The 15,737-nt window shown below is 35.8% G+C and overlaps 1 protein-coding gene across 1 annotated transcript in view; it reads right to left on the bottom strand.

Annotated features, from left to right (window-relative positions):
- The window catches only part of PLXDC2 (plexin domain containing 2), a 401,022-nt gene that overhangs the window by 45,478 nt on the left and 339,807 nt on the right, over positions 1–15,737 (bottom strand). Inside the window, exons 12-13 of the mRNA XM_060095440.1 lie at positions 14,023–14,170; positions 12,550–12,588 (exon numbers count right to left, since the gene is read on the bottom strand). Coding sequence (XP_059951423.1) covers positions 12,550–12,588; positions 14,023–14,170 — 187 coding nt within the window. The remainder of the gene's footprint in view (positions 1–12,549; positions 12,589–14,022; positions 14,171–15,737) is intronic.

Raw genomic sequence — 15,737 nt, 5'->3', positions numbered from 1 at the left:
GAGGTTCTTGAAACTATTATGCAACCCATACCTAAACCACAATACGAATCACTGTGTCAATACATTCATAATTCACATTATGACATCTCCATAGGAGGAATTTGGGTAAGTACTGTGAAAAGATATTAAAATGGGTGCACAAAACACAGCTAAGTGCGTTATGTGTGGTGAGAACAATATCTGGCAGGGCAGCTGACCCAGCTTCTCTTCTGCAGCCTGTGCTACTACAGGGCAGCTGTGAAATTTCATTCAGGGAAACATATAAAACATTCTGGCTTAAAAGAGCTTAGGTTATGACAATCCTTTTTAAACAATAATCTGTTACCTTTTATCTTAGAAAAATAAAGCTAAATAAAATTTCTGTGAAATCATATTAAAAGAAATGCTTGATTCCATCAAAATGAGGAATTTGGGATAGCAGTCACCACCCAGCCTGCTTCCAGCCTTGTTATGTGATTGGTGCTTTTGTGCATGTGTATGTGTGAGCATCTAAAAGAGGGGATTTACCATATTTATAGCTACTGTAATACCAAAAATAAATCCTTGTAATAATCCATTATAGTTTTTCATTTCTTATTTATATGTGCTTTTTTGTAATAATCAACCTGTCTCTAATATTTTCAGCAACCAAGATCTTTATAAGATCTAACTTGTAAAGTTTCCTTAACATCAGCTTTCTATATCAAGTTGTCTTGTTTCTTCATTTAAAAATTATTTTTTAAAGATAAAATGTATCTCTACTTCTACAAAATAATCCACAGAAATCTTAGTACTTAAATTACCCATAAATATTAAACATATATTAAACACATATATTAAAAATATATTCACAGTTACTAAGGAATACCAAAAAATGAGGTTGACAACGTACTTTCAAGATCTGGGGGTACAGAATAGAGTGACTCTTCATGTCATTTAATCTTGTCCGTTAGAATGAAGTCAGTTATATTAAAAGAGGTCACTTCTATACAAACATATGAATATCACAATGAATGTTTGCTTCCCTATCAAATCCATCACTTTTTCTGAACATAGAGAAAGAACCTTTTCACTTGCTCCCATCAGTGTGGAAAGACAGATGTGTGTCCAAACCACTTAGCTAATATGAACCCTTACTATTGCCACTCCTTTTAATCATGGCTGTGCTACTAAGTCAACATGAGGCCTCCTTGAAATTATTTATGGAAACGGGAATCCGTTCTCTCACTGAAGCTTAGTGCATGCTGGATGAAAGCAAGGATATCTCAGTGAATAGTTTTTCCAGTGGAAAGATCAAGTTCAATCTCCATGCACCTGCACTGTATACCCCTCTGTAGGAAAACAGGCCACCAAGGTCCTTATGAGTTTAACTGTCTCTTCCCAGAGCCCAGCAGCAGCTGTGACATGGCCATGCTACAAAGAGCCTGCAGCCACTATCTGAAAAACAAAAGCCAAGCTGCTGTGATTCAGTAGGTTGTCTAAATAAAATCAACCTTTCCGTGATTATCTATAGGCAACTTCTTCTGAAAACTGCTGAATATGAAACCAATCTCAAGGTCTTTGGCACCTGAGTTTATGCTTAAAATTAACGAGAACCTTTGTGCTTCGTAAGAAAGCATGGATTAATTTAGTTGCTGGAGATAACAATTTGGCCCTTGTGGGGACCTCAGGATTGAAACAGTCCTTGATGCTCTTAACAACCACACAATCCTTTTGTTATTTGTTGTGGTTTGATGTATGGAATCTCCCAGGCAGGACTAGATGAATGTGCTGTGTATCTGAAAAAGACAGAATCGGAAACTGGGAAAAAAACTTGGGTTACCAGAACTAATAAAATGTGCATGTATATCAAGAGTAGAAAGAAAAAACTGAAACCCCTGAGGACCAGTTTTGCAGGGTATTTATAGTTTATTGCTTAGCATCAGTACTGTCACAACATGGCTCAGATAATGCCTCTAATGGGGACAAAGTCAGCTAGCCTGCTTGGGAGGAAGGATGCTGTAAAATTGTGTTTACCACAACTGTCTGCCCCTTAGGTCCTGGAATATCAAGTTTCCTGGCATCCGAAGTTCCACACTTTGAATGTGGGATAGAATATGGTTACTCCAGCAGGTGAGCACTCGTCTCAGCCTAATCTTTTCCACCAAATCAGTTTTGTAAAATGGTCCCACACTGTGGGTATGCAGCACTCCTATGACTCTTATAGTTGCAGGGGTTTGGGTCTCAAAGTGTCGGGGGATGGGATCAGAGGACCCATAAGGCTCATTCTCACTATGAACTGGCAATTGGCGCTGCCTGTGTTTGCTGAGATCTTGGACTGCTTTAAGAGAGGGAGAATGGCAGGCAAATGGCTACATAATGTCCTTGTTTTCATTCAACATGCACTTAAGCTTCAGTGAGAGAAAGGATCCCATTGCTATGAATAATTTCAAGAACGTCTCATACTGATCTGGTAGTAGAGCAATGATTAAGAGGAGTGCAGGTTCTAAGGCTCCACATTAGCTACGTGGTTTGGACACGCATCTGTCTTTCTGCTTTGACAGGTACAGGGTGAAGAGGACTCTTCCTCCGGGTTCAGTGCCACATCTGGAGCAGCCCTCCCAGGTTGTAGGACAGAATGGCAATGGGGAGCAGCATGTGCTCTGACAGCAGAGTGTTTGGTGGTAGAGCCCAGCTACATCCCTTACAGACATGTGACCCCAGACAGATTACTTAAATCCCGTGCTTCTGATATTTCATGCGTAAGATACTTCATGCGTAAAATGGGATTATAGTACTACTGTCTTCATAGGGTACTCTAAGGATTAATGAGAGAAACATGCAAAGCCCTTAGAAGAGTGCCTGGTGTATAGTAACAGCCCAATAATTGCTAGATAATTTTATCATTATTAGCAACTGCATGGGAAGATTCTAAGAATAACTTAAAGCAAAACATGAATCAAGTAATCAGAAGCATTAAATTTTATGCTTACTAATTAGAGAAGCTTGTTTGCTAAATATAAGACTTTTTGCTCTCTTTCATTAAGAATTTTAAGAAGCTTGGAAAATTTTCTTCATGAGAATTAAAAAAAACTATCTAGTTTATGAGAAGGGTATCAAAATTTCTCTATTGTCTTTCTTTTTTTCACTAAGGTAAAATTTGCATCCTTGAAATGCACAGATCTTAAGTGTACAAATCGATAAATTTTGATAACTTTTATATACCAAAGTAATCATCAGCCAAACCAAGATATAGAACATCTCCATGCCTTCAGAAAATTCCCTTTCCCCACAACCACTGTGCTTCTTACTGTAGATTCATTTCATCTGTATCGAATTTCACATAAATTAAATCAGACTATATGTACTCTTTCATACCTGACTTCTTTTGTCTAAACTAATGATTTAAAGTTGTATCTACATCATTTAATGTATCAGCACTTTGTTCTTTTTTTCTGCTGAATAGTAATCCATTGTATGAAATGTTCAATTTGTTTACTGACAAACATCTGGACTGTTTTTAATTATTAGCAATTATGAATACAGTTGCTATGAATATTCTTCTACAATATTTTTGTGGATATGTTTTCTCTTAGATAAACACATAGAAGTAGAATTTCTCGCTCAAAGGAACATATATATTTAACTTGATAAGAAACTGCCAAACAGTTATCCAGTGGTTGTACTATACCACACTCTGATCAGCAGTGTAGGAAAGTTCCAAGGCACCATATACTCATCAGTATTGGTGTTAATGTATTTTTAGTTTTAACATTATCATGACTGTGAAATGGTATCATATTGAAGTTTTGGTTGTCTTTTTCTATTATTAATTTACAGGAATTCTTGATACAAGTCCTTTGTAATATATGTATATTACAAATATTTTCTCCTGTATATGACTGCTTTTTCATTTTCTTAACAGAGCTTTTGAGGAATAAAAGTTTTCAATTTTGATGAAGTCTAATTTATCAAATTTTTGATCAGTCTCCTTAGGGGCTATTAAATTTACTGAACTTTTCAAAGAACCACCTTTTGATTTTGTTCATATCATTTATTGTTTGTCTATTTTCTATTTCATTTTTTCTGTTCTTATTTCCTTCTTTCTACTTATTTTTGGCTTAATTTGCTCATCTTCTTAAACTGGAAGCTTGGATCATTAATTTTAAGTGTTCTTTCTTTCAAATAGTAAATTTTCTCCTTAGTATTTTTAGTAGAATCCTACAAATTTTGGTATATTGTATCTACAACATTATCATTCAATTGAAATATTGTGTAATTTTCCTTAGGATTTTTTTTTTTTTTTTGCGGTACGCGGGCCTCTCACTGTTGTGGCCTCTCCCATTGCGGAGCACAGGCTCTGGACACACAGGCTCAGTGGCCATGGCTCATGGGCCCAGCTGCTCTGCAGCATGTGGGATCTTCCCGGGCTGGGGCACGAACCCGTGTCCCCTGCATCGGCAGGCGGAATCTCAACCACTGCGCCGCCAGGGAAGCCCAGGATTTCTTATTTGCTCTCCATAGTATTTAGAAGTGGTTTTACTTTTCACAACTTTGGGGATTTGTTTGATATCTGTTGCTTCTGATCCTCATTTGATTCTTTTCTAGTCAGAGAACATAGTCTATAAGACTTCAATCTTTTGAAATTTAAGACATTTTTATGGTTCAACATATGGTCTATCTTGGCAATTATTTCATGTATACTTGGAAGAAAATCTATATACTATAGTTCAGAACAGTGTTCTATATATAGCAACTAGACCAAGATGGTTGATAATATAGGTTAAATCCACATTCTTCCTATTTTTTTCTATTTCTTTGTCTAACTAAAAAAAATTATGGGACCTCCCTGGTAGTCCAGTAGTTGAGACTTTGCCTTCTTATGCAGGGGGTGCGGGTTTGATCCCTGGTCAGGGAGCTGGGATCCCACATGCCTCGTGGCCAAAGGACCAAAACATAAAACAGAAGCAGTACTGTAATAAATTCAATAAGGAGTTTAAAAATGGTCCAGATCACACATTCTTAGAAAGGTATAACCTTCCAAGACTGAACCAGGAAGAAACAGAAAATATGAACAGACCAGTCACAGGTAATGAAATTGAAACTGTGATTAAAAATCTTCCAACAAGCAAAAGTCCAGAACCAGATGGCTTCACAGGTGAATTCTACCAAACATTTAGAGAAGAGCTAACACCCATCCTTCTCAAACTCTTCCAAAAAATTGCAGAGGAAGGAATACTCCCAAACTCATTCTATGAGGCCACCATCACCCTAATACCAAAACCAGACAAAGATACCACAAAAAAGAATATTACAGACCAATATCACTGATGAATATAAATGCAAAAATCCTCAACAAAATACTAGCAAACAGAATACAACAACACATTAAAAGGATCATACACCATGATCAAGTGGCATTTATCCCAGGGATGCAAGGATTCTTCAATATATGCAAGTCAATCAATGTGATACACCATATTAACAAATTGAAGAAGAAAAACCATATGATCATCTCAATAGACACAGGAAAAGCTTTTGACAAAATTCAACACCCATTTATGATAAAAACTCTCCAGAAAGTGGGCATAGAGGGAACCTACCTCAACATAATAAGGGCCATATACCACAAACCCACAGCCAATACCATTCTCAATGGTGAAAAATTGAAAGCATTTCCTCTAAGATCAGGAACAAGACAAGGATGTCCACTCTCACCACTATTATTCAACATAGCTTTGGAAGCCCTAGCCATGGCAATCAGAGAAGAAAAAGAAATAAAAGGAATACAAATTGGAAAAGAAGAAGTAAAAGTGTCACTGTTTGCAGATGACATGATACTATACATAGAGAATCCTAAAGATGCCACCAGAAAACTACTAGAGCTAATCAATGAATTTGGGAAAGTTGCAGGATACAAAATTAATGCACAGAAATCTCTTGCATTCTTATACACTAATGATGAAAAATCTGAAAGAGAAATTAAGGCACTCCCATTTACCATTGCAGCAAAAAGAATAAAATACCTAGGAATAAACCTACCTAGTGAGACAAAAGACCTGTATGCAGAAAACTATAAGATACTGATGAAAGAAATTAAAGATGATACCAACAGATGGAAAGATATAAATACCATGTTCTTGGATTGGAAGAATCAAAATTGTGAAAATGACTATACTACCAAAAGCAGTCTACAGATTCAATGCAATCCCTATCAAATTACCACTGGCATTTTTAACAGAACTAGAACAAAAAATTTCAAAATTTGTATGGAGACACAAAAGACCCCGAATAGCCAAAGCAGCCTTAAGGGAAAAAAACAGAGCTGGAGGAATCAGACTCCCTGACTTCAGACTACACTACAAAGCTACAGTAATCAAGACAATATGGTACTGGCACAAAAACGGAAACATAGATCAATGGAATGGGATAGAAAGCCCAGAGATAAACCCACGCACCTATGGTCAACTAATCTATGACAAAGGAGGCAAGGATATACAATGGAGAAAAGACAGTCTCTTCAATAAGTGGTGCTGGGAAAACTGGACAGCTACATGTAAAAGAATGAAATTAGAACACTTCCTAACACCATACACAAAAATAAACTCAAAATGGATTACAGACCTAAATGTAAGACTGGACACTATAAAACTCTTAGAGGGGGCTTTCCTGGTGGCGCAGTGGTTGAGAGTCCGCCTGCTGATGCAGGGGACACAGGTTCGTGCCCCGGTCCGGGAAGGTCCCACATGCTGCGGAGCGGCTGGGCCCGTGAGCCATGGCCACTGAGCCTGTGCATCCGGAGCCTGTGCTCCACAATGGGAGAGGCCACAGCAATGAGAGGCCCGCGTACCGCAAAAAAAAAAAAAAAAAAAAAAAGAAAGAAAATGTAACTTTTACTAAAATAAATAAATTTGTAACTGCTAAAATGGACTAATTTTCACATACTATACTAAAAGTGAGCTATAACAAACGTAATGCTTCTGGGTCCCTTGCCTCTGCTGAGCAAGACACATTCTCGATGTGTAGACAGGGGTAATTTCTTGTTGCCACCAATTAAAGTGTTGCTTTAGAGGAGTCATGAGGTAAAGGTAAGGAACAACGGGTGGATTCAATGTAAGAAATGTCATTCTTATTTGGGGGATTCTGGCAGAAAGAAATCAAGAATTCACGCAATTCTTGATACTCAGTGTGGTCTGTGAACTGGTGGTTTCTGCATTATCTGAGAATTTGTTAGAAAGGCACTGCAAAGATTTGGGCTCCACCCTGGAACTACTAAAGCAGAAAATGCATTTTAACAAGACTCTCTCTTCCTCCAGTGATTCCGATGCTTTTTAATATTTATGAAGAGTTGCATCAGACCACTCGTTCTCAACTGAACTTTACGTGGGAATCACCTGAGGGTTTAAAAAGTATTGATGCCCTGGTCCCAGCTCCCTAGGCTGAGATTTAAGTGGTATGGAGAACAGTCTGAGCACTGGGGTTTTATGAGCCAGAATAATAAAATTAGATGAGAATAACTGGATGATTCCCATGTACATGTAAAGTTGAAAATCACTACTCCGGACAAAATTTTATGAGAGAAATTCTTAATCCTAGGGAACATTCGAAATAATATTCTGAAATATAAGAAAATTTCACTATTATGGCACATATACACTTTATTACAGTTAGTTCTATCATGAAAAGTAGCCAAACAGAGCAAAAGATAAAACCAAATGCCAAGATACTTTACAGTTTTAGAAACAGAAAGTGCTAGATATTCAATAGTCTGTCAAAAGGTAATAACAGTTTCCCTTTGCTTACAAGACTGTGATCTATGGGAAAGTAGATGAAAAAAAAGTAGCAAGGGAAGGTAGGGAAACAAGTGAATGATATGTTACTTTAATGATTTATGTATTAAAGTCAAAAAATAATTCGACTGAATGATAAATGAAACACTAGACACTTGATCAGTTGCTACAGACTAGGTAATAAAAATACAACCTTAGAGGTAGTCTAGTGAATAAGTCAGAATAATGTTCTAACATTTTATCTTTGGATGAAAAGTCTTATATTTTCAGAAATAGAAAACTAAACACAACAGAATCAGAATTTAGGCCAGTCATTCTGTAGTTCATTCAAAGTATTTCTGTATTAGCTCTTTGAAATCAATCACTTTGCAGATTTGTACCCCAGAATTAACTTAATCATGTTCTGCAAACTGCTTAATGTAGTTATTTCAGCATCCCTTCGATGAAAACCCCAACTTCCAACTCAAGCACACAGCCTTTCAGAATCCAAGTTTAGTAGACTTCCTAGCAATAAGAAGAAATGACAAACACAGTGCCACCTGCATGACACAACAATGCTGTCTGAAGTGTCAATACTTTTAATATCATTAGCAATTAAGAACTTACATTCAAATATATTTTTAAAAGAAACTTAATTTTATCAAAGGAAAGAACCTTCAGAGGAACCAAGAGAGAATGCAGTTTTTGGTACTCTGATACATCTCAGTCAACAAATTTCAAATAATAAAATCAATCGCAGGATTTTAGAGCTTGAAATAATTTTAACATCTGCAGTGTAGCAGAATGGTACAACTCAATTTGCTAAATTGAGCTGAATCTGGTTGAAGATTTCACTTCTCATTTAAAAGACTTTGCCATTGATTCAACTTGCAAACCTTTTTCAGCCAGCCCTAAATATAATTTTATCCAGTTTGCATTTTGAAGACATTTACATTTCTATTTAGGTGGTGAGTGTCATTTGGAAGCAACTAATTAAATGCCAAAGAAGGCATTCAATAGCTGTACTTGCTAAAATATATAGCTAGGTAATTCCTTAAAAATGCGACTCTTAAAAAAGCTTTTGCCAGAATTTGAAAACCCAAGGAAGGTGTAGTTTTAAGTGCTAATAACCATTATCCACAGAAATACATATATTTAAAGAATACTTTCTAGGAACCCCTTAATGGAGAATTAAACCTGAATTTCTCGAGAAACCTAGAAGGCTGAAAGAATTTAGTTTTTGATCATAAACACAGAGTAACCCTGTAGTTTGCAGAACACAGGCCAGTGCTTCAGACACGACTCAATGACACAGGAGAATGAATGCACTGTTTTTCAAAGAAAGGTTAAAATGGAAACTAATGTATAATTACACGGGAAGAGGATATTTCATTTCCAAATACTTCTAAGTATAATCAGTTATAGTAGGTGTGAGTAAAACTCCTTACAGCGGCATCTCCCCTGTGAAGCGTCTAAGAGGCCTCAACTGCAAGGGAGCAGCCATGCTGTGAGGCCGCCAAGGACCTGGGATCCACATCCAGACTAAATAAATTCACATCCCAGCTCTGCCACGTACTAGCCAGGTAAACTTACTTTTCTGTACCTTCGTTTCCTCAGCTATAAAATAGAAATACAAGTAGGACCAATTAGAGGGGTATTGTGTGAATTAAATGAGTTAATATACGTACAGCATTTGGAACTGAGCTTGGAACATAGGAAAGAGTGTCTTTCCTCTTCTTTTCTCTTTTCTTCCCCCCTCCCCCACCTTCTCCTCCTTCATTTCTTCCTCCTACTTCCTCCTCCTCCTCCTCTCCAGTCCTTCACATAAATAAGGGAGCAGAAATGCTACTTAATTAGACATCTGTATTACTCTAAACTTAATATTATAAACATGCGAGTAGGAATATTTCAATTGGAGATAAAATGCTATCTTTATATTAGTTCTGCTGAGTTTTTGTATTCAGCCATTTACCATGGTAAATCAATGCTATATCTTACTAAGGGGACCTGCACTCCTTAGGAATCATTCTCTTTTTTAAGATTTTTTCAGTTTCTTTTCTCCAAACTATTTACAGAGCTTAGAATTTTCACTCAACCCTGAAGGCTAATGAAACTTCTCCAATCAAACGACTAGCTTGAAATTTGCAGAGGCTCTACCTAGACCTAATCTAAATGTAGGAGGAAACACAATGCACAACTGAGATTTATCAAGAGTGATTTAGCAGACTGGAACTCAGTTTGCATCCTGTGAATGAGAATCCCTGTTGTGTTCCTTTGGTGTCCAGCTGCACAGAAGTATATTATGTTTTCATATCAAAGATGAAGGAAAATCTCCTGGAAAGTGAATATATAATCATGTCAGCTATGGATTCCACTAAGAAAATCAACTACTTTAACTCAAAGAAATATCCCAGGAAGACTCAGAGCCAAGGTAATCCAATATCTAAAGAAGATGATGTATGTAAAGGCAGAGTCTAGCTACACATTGATTGCTTTGAAAAATGTCACTTTCTTTTCTAGAAAATACAGACCTCTAAATTAAAATGGTTTTAAGAACAGCCAATTAAATCGAGAAAGAAAATGTGCTGAATTTCTTTGCAATAATACATAGCAATTTATAAAAATGTCTTAGCTTGCACTGAAAAAAATTCTCAATAAATGTGAGAAAACATTTAAATTAGGCATCCTTTTTCATTATTACCTCAGTCTTGCAAAAATGTTAAGCTGGAGGGGGGAGGAGGAGAACGATGCTGAATTCTGTTTTCAACATGTTTAATTAACGAACGAAGTTGGATTTAAATTGGCAATCCTTCCTACATCTCCATATTCCATAAAATAAAAAGCAATGACAGCAGGTTATCTTAATAAAGTTGCTGTAAAAAGTAATGTGTGATATCCCTTAAGTACTCTTTGACAGGGACATTTGTCTTAACACTGGTCAGGTTGGTCTGCTCTAACTGCACTTTTAGGAAAAGTGCTTTACAAACAAACCTAGCTGTGAAAAGAGTTCCAATGTATAGACATGTTTAAGTCTTATTGTGATAGTTTGGAATTCTAATGGGTACTTGATGCATATTAATGATCTAAATATCATCTGAAAATCCAACAGTCAACTTTTCTAGTATGACAGAAAAGAAGTCCTCCATTTCAATCTTGGAATTTACTTAACTTGATGTCTCAGCATCATAAGATAGTTATAATGCATTGCATTAAGAAAATCTTCAAAGTTTTATGATTCCTTGCTGCATTAAACAAAACTAGGGATTTTCCTTGGGATAATTGGTAATATTCTAGAAAACTATTTTGCAAAATGTATTCCACAAAACACTGTCATGGAGATGCTATTTGTAAAAAGTTTTTATGATCAAATAGCAGAGAAATGCCAGGTACTAAATCTTTATTACCATCTTGAAATTTCTTTAGAATCTATGCTCTCTGAAAGCAGGGAATTTGTCTACACCTTTTCCACCACCATAGCAGCAAGCATGTAACAATCCCTTGCAATTAGCAGGCACTAGGTAGGAATAAATGAATGAATTCACGAACGAACAGTAAAGTTTTAAACAGTTTTCCAGAAAATAAATCTCTTTCATTTTCTTTCACCCAGAGTATCTCATACCTATTTGATCACATGAATCTTTTGTTCTTTCTGTTAGCATTATGGAATATTTTAGTCATATTAAAGAAAAAAAAAGAAAAGACAGCATGGAGAATAATATAACAAACACACATGTAACCACTACCCATGTTAAGAATTAAATGTAACAAATACAACAGAAGCCTCTGGGTACCCCTCCTCCATTTCATTCATCTCATATTATATACCCTCTCTCAAAATGAGGTAACCCCAACATGAGGACTTAGGTTCACTAACATCCTGCTCTGAGAAATTTTGAACTAGGGGATTGATAAAGTCCCTTCAAGCACCAGGATTTTATTTCTAGCGTGTATATGTGGCAAATGGTCATCTGTGAAGCTATCCACTTACTGCATTAATACAATAATGAATAAGAGATTAATGAAATAAAACACTTTGCTACAGAAGAAAGACAAGGGACAAACGATGTAATAATGATATATATGAAGAGGCTAAGCAGCTTCTCTTTTAAGTGGACTGATCTAAGATATAGATATAGATATATAGTAACCTAAGAAAACAGAGAAGTAATTGTTACTTGACCTAGACTGAGTAATTTAGGAACTATTCTCTACAGTTATAAAGAAAAACATCCTGTACAATGTATATATTGGATTCTGACTTAGGATATCATCTGGGGCTGCAAAAGTGAAATTGTGTCTAGGTCAGTGTCACAGTGTACCCACGTTTATGTAAGAGATGCTGCTAAGAAGAGGAAACCCCTTTCCTGAGCTGAATAAACAATTACTAATAACACATCTCTTTTATGAAATCCGGCATTCTATGATAGAGCCGCACATATAAATATGAACTAACATAATTTAATAGGAAAAGAACTATTTTTAAATTTTTAGTCAATATCTTTCAAAGCCTTGATAGTCACATGTGCAACTAATAAACCTAGGACTACAGCAACAAGGCATAGCAAGATGTGTGGATACATTTTCACTTTATAATTGGTCATTGGTGTCTTGGAGTTTTACAGGCAAATACAAAGATTAGAGTTTCATTCCACTATTGAAACAATTTGACTTTTCAAGCCAACCGCTGAATTCTTCCTATGTTACATACCAACAGGGAAAGAAATATAACCTTACTCTATATTCAGAAGTCCACAAGTCCCTTCCATATTTAAATAGATGAAATAGCTGAAAATTTTTATGAAAGAAAAATATCAGTTCCTACCTCCATTATCTTTTAGATGTAGAGCTATCTTGGTATCATCTGGAAGAGAAAAGTCAAAGTTATAACAGAAAAAATTTTAAGGTGCACAAATCTTAAGACCAGTAATTGTCTACTAATGCCTTAACTATAACAGGAATAGCTTTTGATATTTTACGAGTAAATTTCTAGGACAGTGAGAGCAGGTCTTAGGTTATATGATGTAATACTAAACTTTCTTACTGAGATTGCAAGATGGAGACTTCAGTAAATTATTATATGACTCTTAAGAGCTGTGAGAAAAGTACACTGTTATAATTTTAACTTAAAATACATTTATTTTAATTTTCTAAAATGACTTATTATAATTAGACTCTACAGTCTTTATTTATTTTAAAAATCAAGATCAAGAAAATTCAAGTTCATTGGAATAGTAAATATTTGTCTGTATTTACAAATTCAACTTCAAAAGTTAAATGCTTACTTATTGCTAACAAATATGACCAAAATCATATATGAAAAGATCTTGTCCGATGTGAACAAAATGTAGAATGTGCTTTTTTATATTTCAGTGGTATATTTCATTCTAAAGGATAGGATTCAAATTACAAAAATACTTTTCTCAGGCTATATAACAACCCAAAATAAGATGGATTAAAATATAACATTGGTTTTAAAAGCAATAAAATATATTTAGCAGCTAGCTGTCCTCCACCTCACTTTATCACTTTATTCCAGTTAACTTTTAATATCCAATTAAATTTCAATTAAAAGATTCAAGTTTAATTTAATATCTTATTTAAATGAAAGCAAGGTTTATGAAAGTAAACAAATAAGACCATGTTTTTCCCCCTTAAAGCTTACTCTGGGCCAAGTGGTCTCACATTTCTCCCTAGCGGTATCTTTCAGAATCGATGGTTAACAAATTTAGGCTAATATACCTTCTTCCCCCAATGAGTTGTGCTCATGCATTAATGTTCTTTAGTATTTTTGCCTTTCCTGGTAAAGGAAATGTTTTTCAAGTACAATTTCTGTGTCACACACAGTGCCTCTCTACAGGTTATAGACCTGCATATTTTATTGACTGTATCCAGGAAATATTAATAGATTTGCATATAAGTAGGATTACCTATTGTTCAGAATCCAAAGTCAATGGACATTTTCTGTGCATTTTGCCTTTCTATCCTGTGACTAAAATGTTGATTACCATTATTACAAAGTTTAGCAATATGAAAGGAAGTCTTTATTTCTTTTCTAAGGAGGACTAGTAGCCAGGATCATTCTGAAAGACTAAATCTCAATAAAAGGCATCCATACATTAACAAAAACCCAGCACATATTTTTATTCCATAATAATTTTGTCTTTTCCCTTTTAGACATCCCTAAGAAATCCAGTTTGCCAAAGAATAACTTTCTCCCTGGAGAGCTTCTCCAGTGCATGTCAACACAGTGAGTTTTCCCTCCTTCAGTAATAAAGCAAAAGTATCTCCAGGGCACCTTCTGTGGGCAGGCTGGTGGGCAGCCGGGGTGTCGCTGCTCTTCTGGTGGTCGTCAGGACCCTGAATTGTGTGCTTGTTGCTCGTATGGTGGTGGTTTGAGTAGAACGTTCCACTGGCTCTGTGGTGTCACAGAGCTTCTCTTTTGACTGATAAGAGAAACAAAGGGGAAGACAATTTGAGTGATCATACATATGTTTTAAAATTATATCAAAGAAGTTGGGCTGTAAAGCACAAAAGCCTCTCAAATAAAGATGAGGAATGCATTATTTTTGTACAGGACTATAGTTATATATTTTACTAACGTATAAAGTATATAAAATAGACAAGAGAAAACAACTGAATGTTAGAAAGCATTTCCATCTTTAGATATTTGAATTCCATCATTTCTGCTGTTAACCTTTCATATTACTGTTTTTCTTAACCTAAATTTTATATCAGTATATTTATAAAAGACATGATGGGAAACGTTCATACTAGAAGAAAAACATGTGCATAAAGATAAGGTTTAAAACATGCTTAGGTGTGTGAAGAGAGAATGTATTCCATTCACATGAAATTGGTAATGCTAAATTTTAAAAATGTGGTAACTGCTCCATACTACTTTATTGTTTGAAAAATAATCCACCACAGGATGAATGGATATTTAAAATTAAAATTTTGTTTTCCTTTATGAAATATTCAAAACCACCCAAGCAAAGGATTGAACAGCACTCAGGTAATCACTTAGTCTATCTTCTTAGCAGAGCTACATGAGGAAAAGGTGCATATTGTATTGTTCATTTATAGCCCACAAGAATAAATAATATGACATTTACCAGTAACAATCTCCAACATGCAAACTTTCATGGTTTAGAAGTTGGCGTTTCTCCCTACCTCTTTGTGCTTCAAAGGACTCCATCCCTCTGGTGGGCCTTGAGTAGAAGATAACTATTCTGTACATGGATGGTACTTACCCACATTTGAAAATTATTACTGAATAAATACCTTTCTTAAACTTCTCTTGTCATTAGTGAAGTACAATTCACCATACTGCTGGCTCAGGAAGAGCTCCCAAGATGGCTTCCTTGTCACTAAGTAAATATGATATAGCTTATTCCCTCCTTCAACATCCTAGCAACCCATTCAATTCCCCAAACTTTAGTTCCTGCATCTTCTCAGCTCAGTAATCTCATGATCTCCTGCTTGACTCCACTTTAGTTATCATCCCCATACCCTGGACCTTCTCTGTGGTTGGGAATGCTTTAGTTCTGAAATAAAAAATTCAGTTATCCTATTTTCAGTCTATCCATGTAGCTGTTCACTCACATACTTCTTATCCTATGATTATGTAGAAAGCCCAAGCACAATGATTTTCTCCCTTTAGTCTCCTTTTTTCCATCACTTCAACCTCTCTTTTCAATACCTTTAAGCATGTTGCTTTTTTTTTTTTTTTCCACAACACCTTCTTAGAAAATCTGCAGTACTGAATATAGTAAAAACTCTGCCTTTTCCATGCCTGAGCTGGAGAACAATCCTATAGCCTCCCACTGGGAGCTCCACAAACTTACCTCCTGCATGCCCAGCGGGGGCCTTCTGTGCTGCCTGGCAATACTGCCCTGCTTTGCTAATCTCCTCTCAAATTATCCTCAGTATCAGTTTCAAACCCTCTCCACTCTACTTAGAACTGCCATCCCATAGTGCCTCTATCAATTTTATACTTGGGCTCACTTTTTA

The sequence above is a fragment of the Mesoplodon densirostris genome, chromosome 4, assembly GCF_025265405.1.
Source record: "Mesoplodon densirostris isolate mMesDen1 chromosome 4, mMesDen1 primary haplotype, whole genome shotgun sequence".
Lineage (NCBI taxonomy): Eukaryota > Metazoa > Chordata > Mammalia > Artiodactyla > Ziphiidae > Mesoplodon > Mesoplodon densirostris.
The sequence above is the reverse complement of the archived record's forward strand: the minus strand, read 5'-3'. Positions and strand labels throughout refer to the sequence as shown.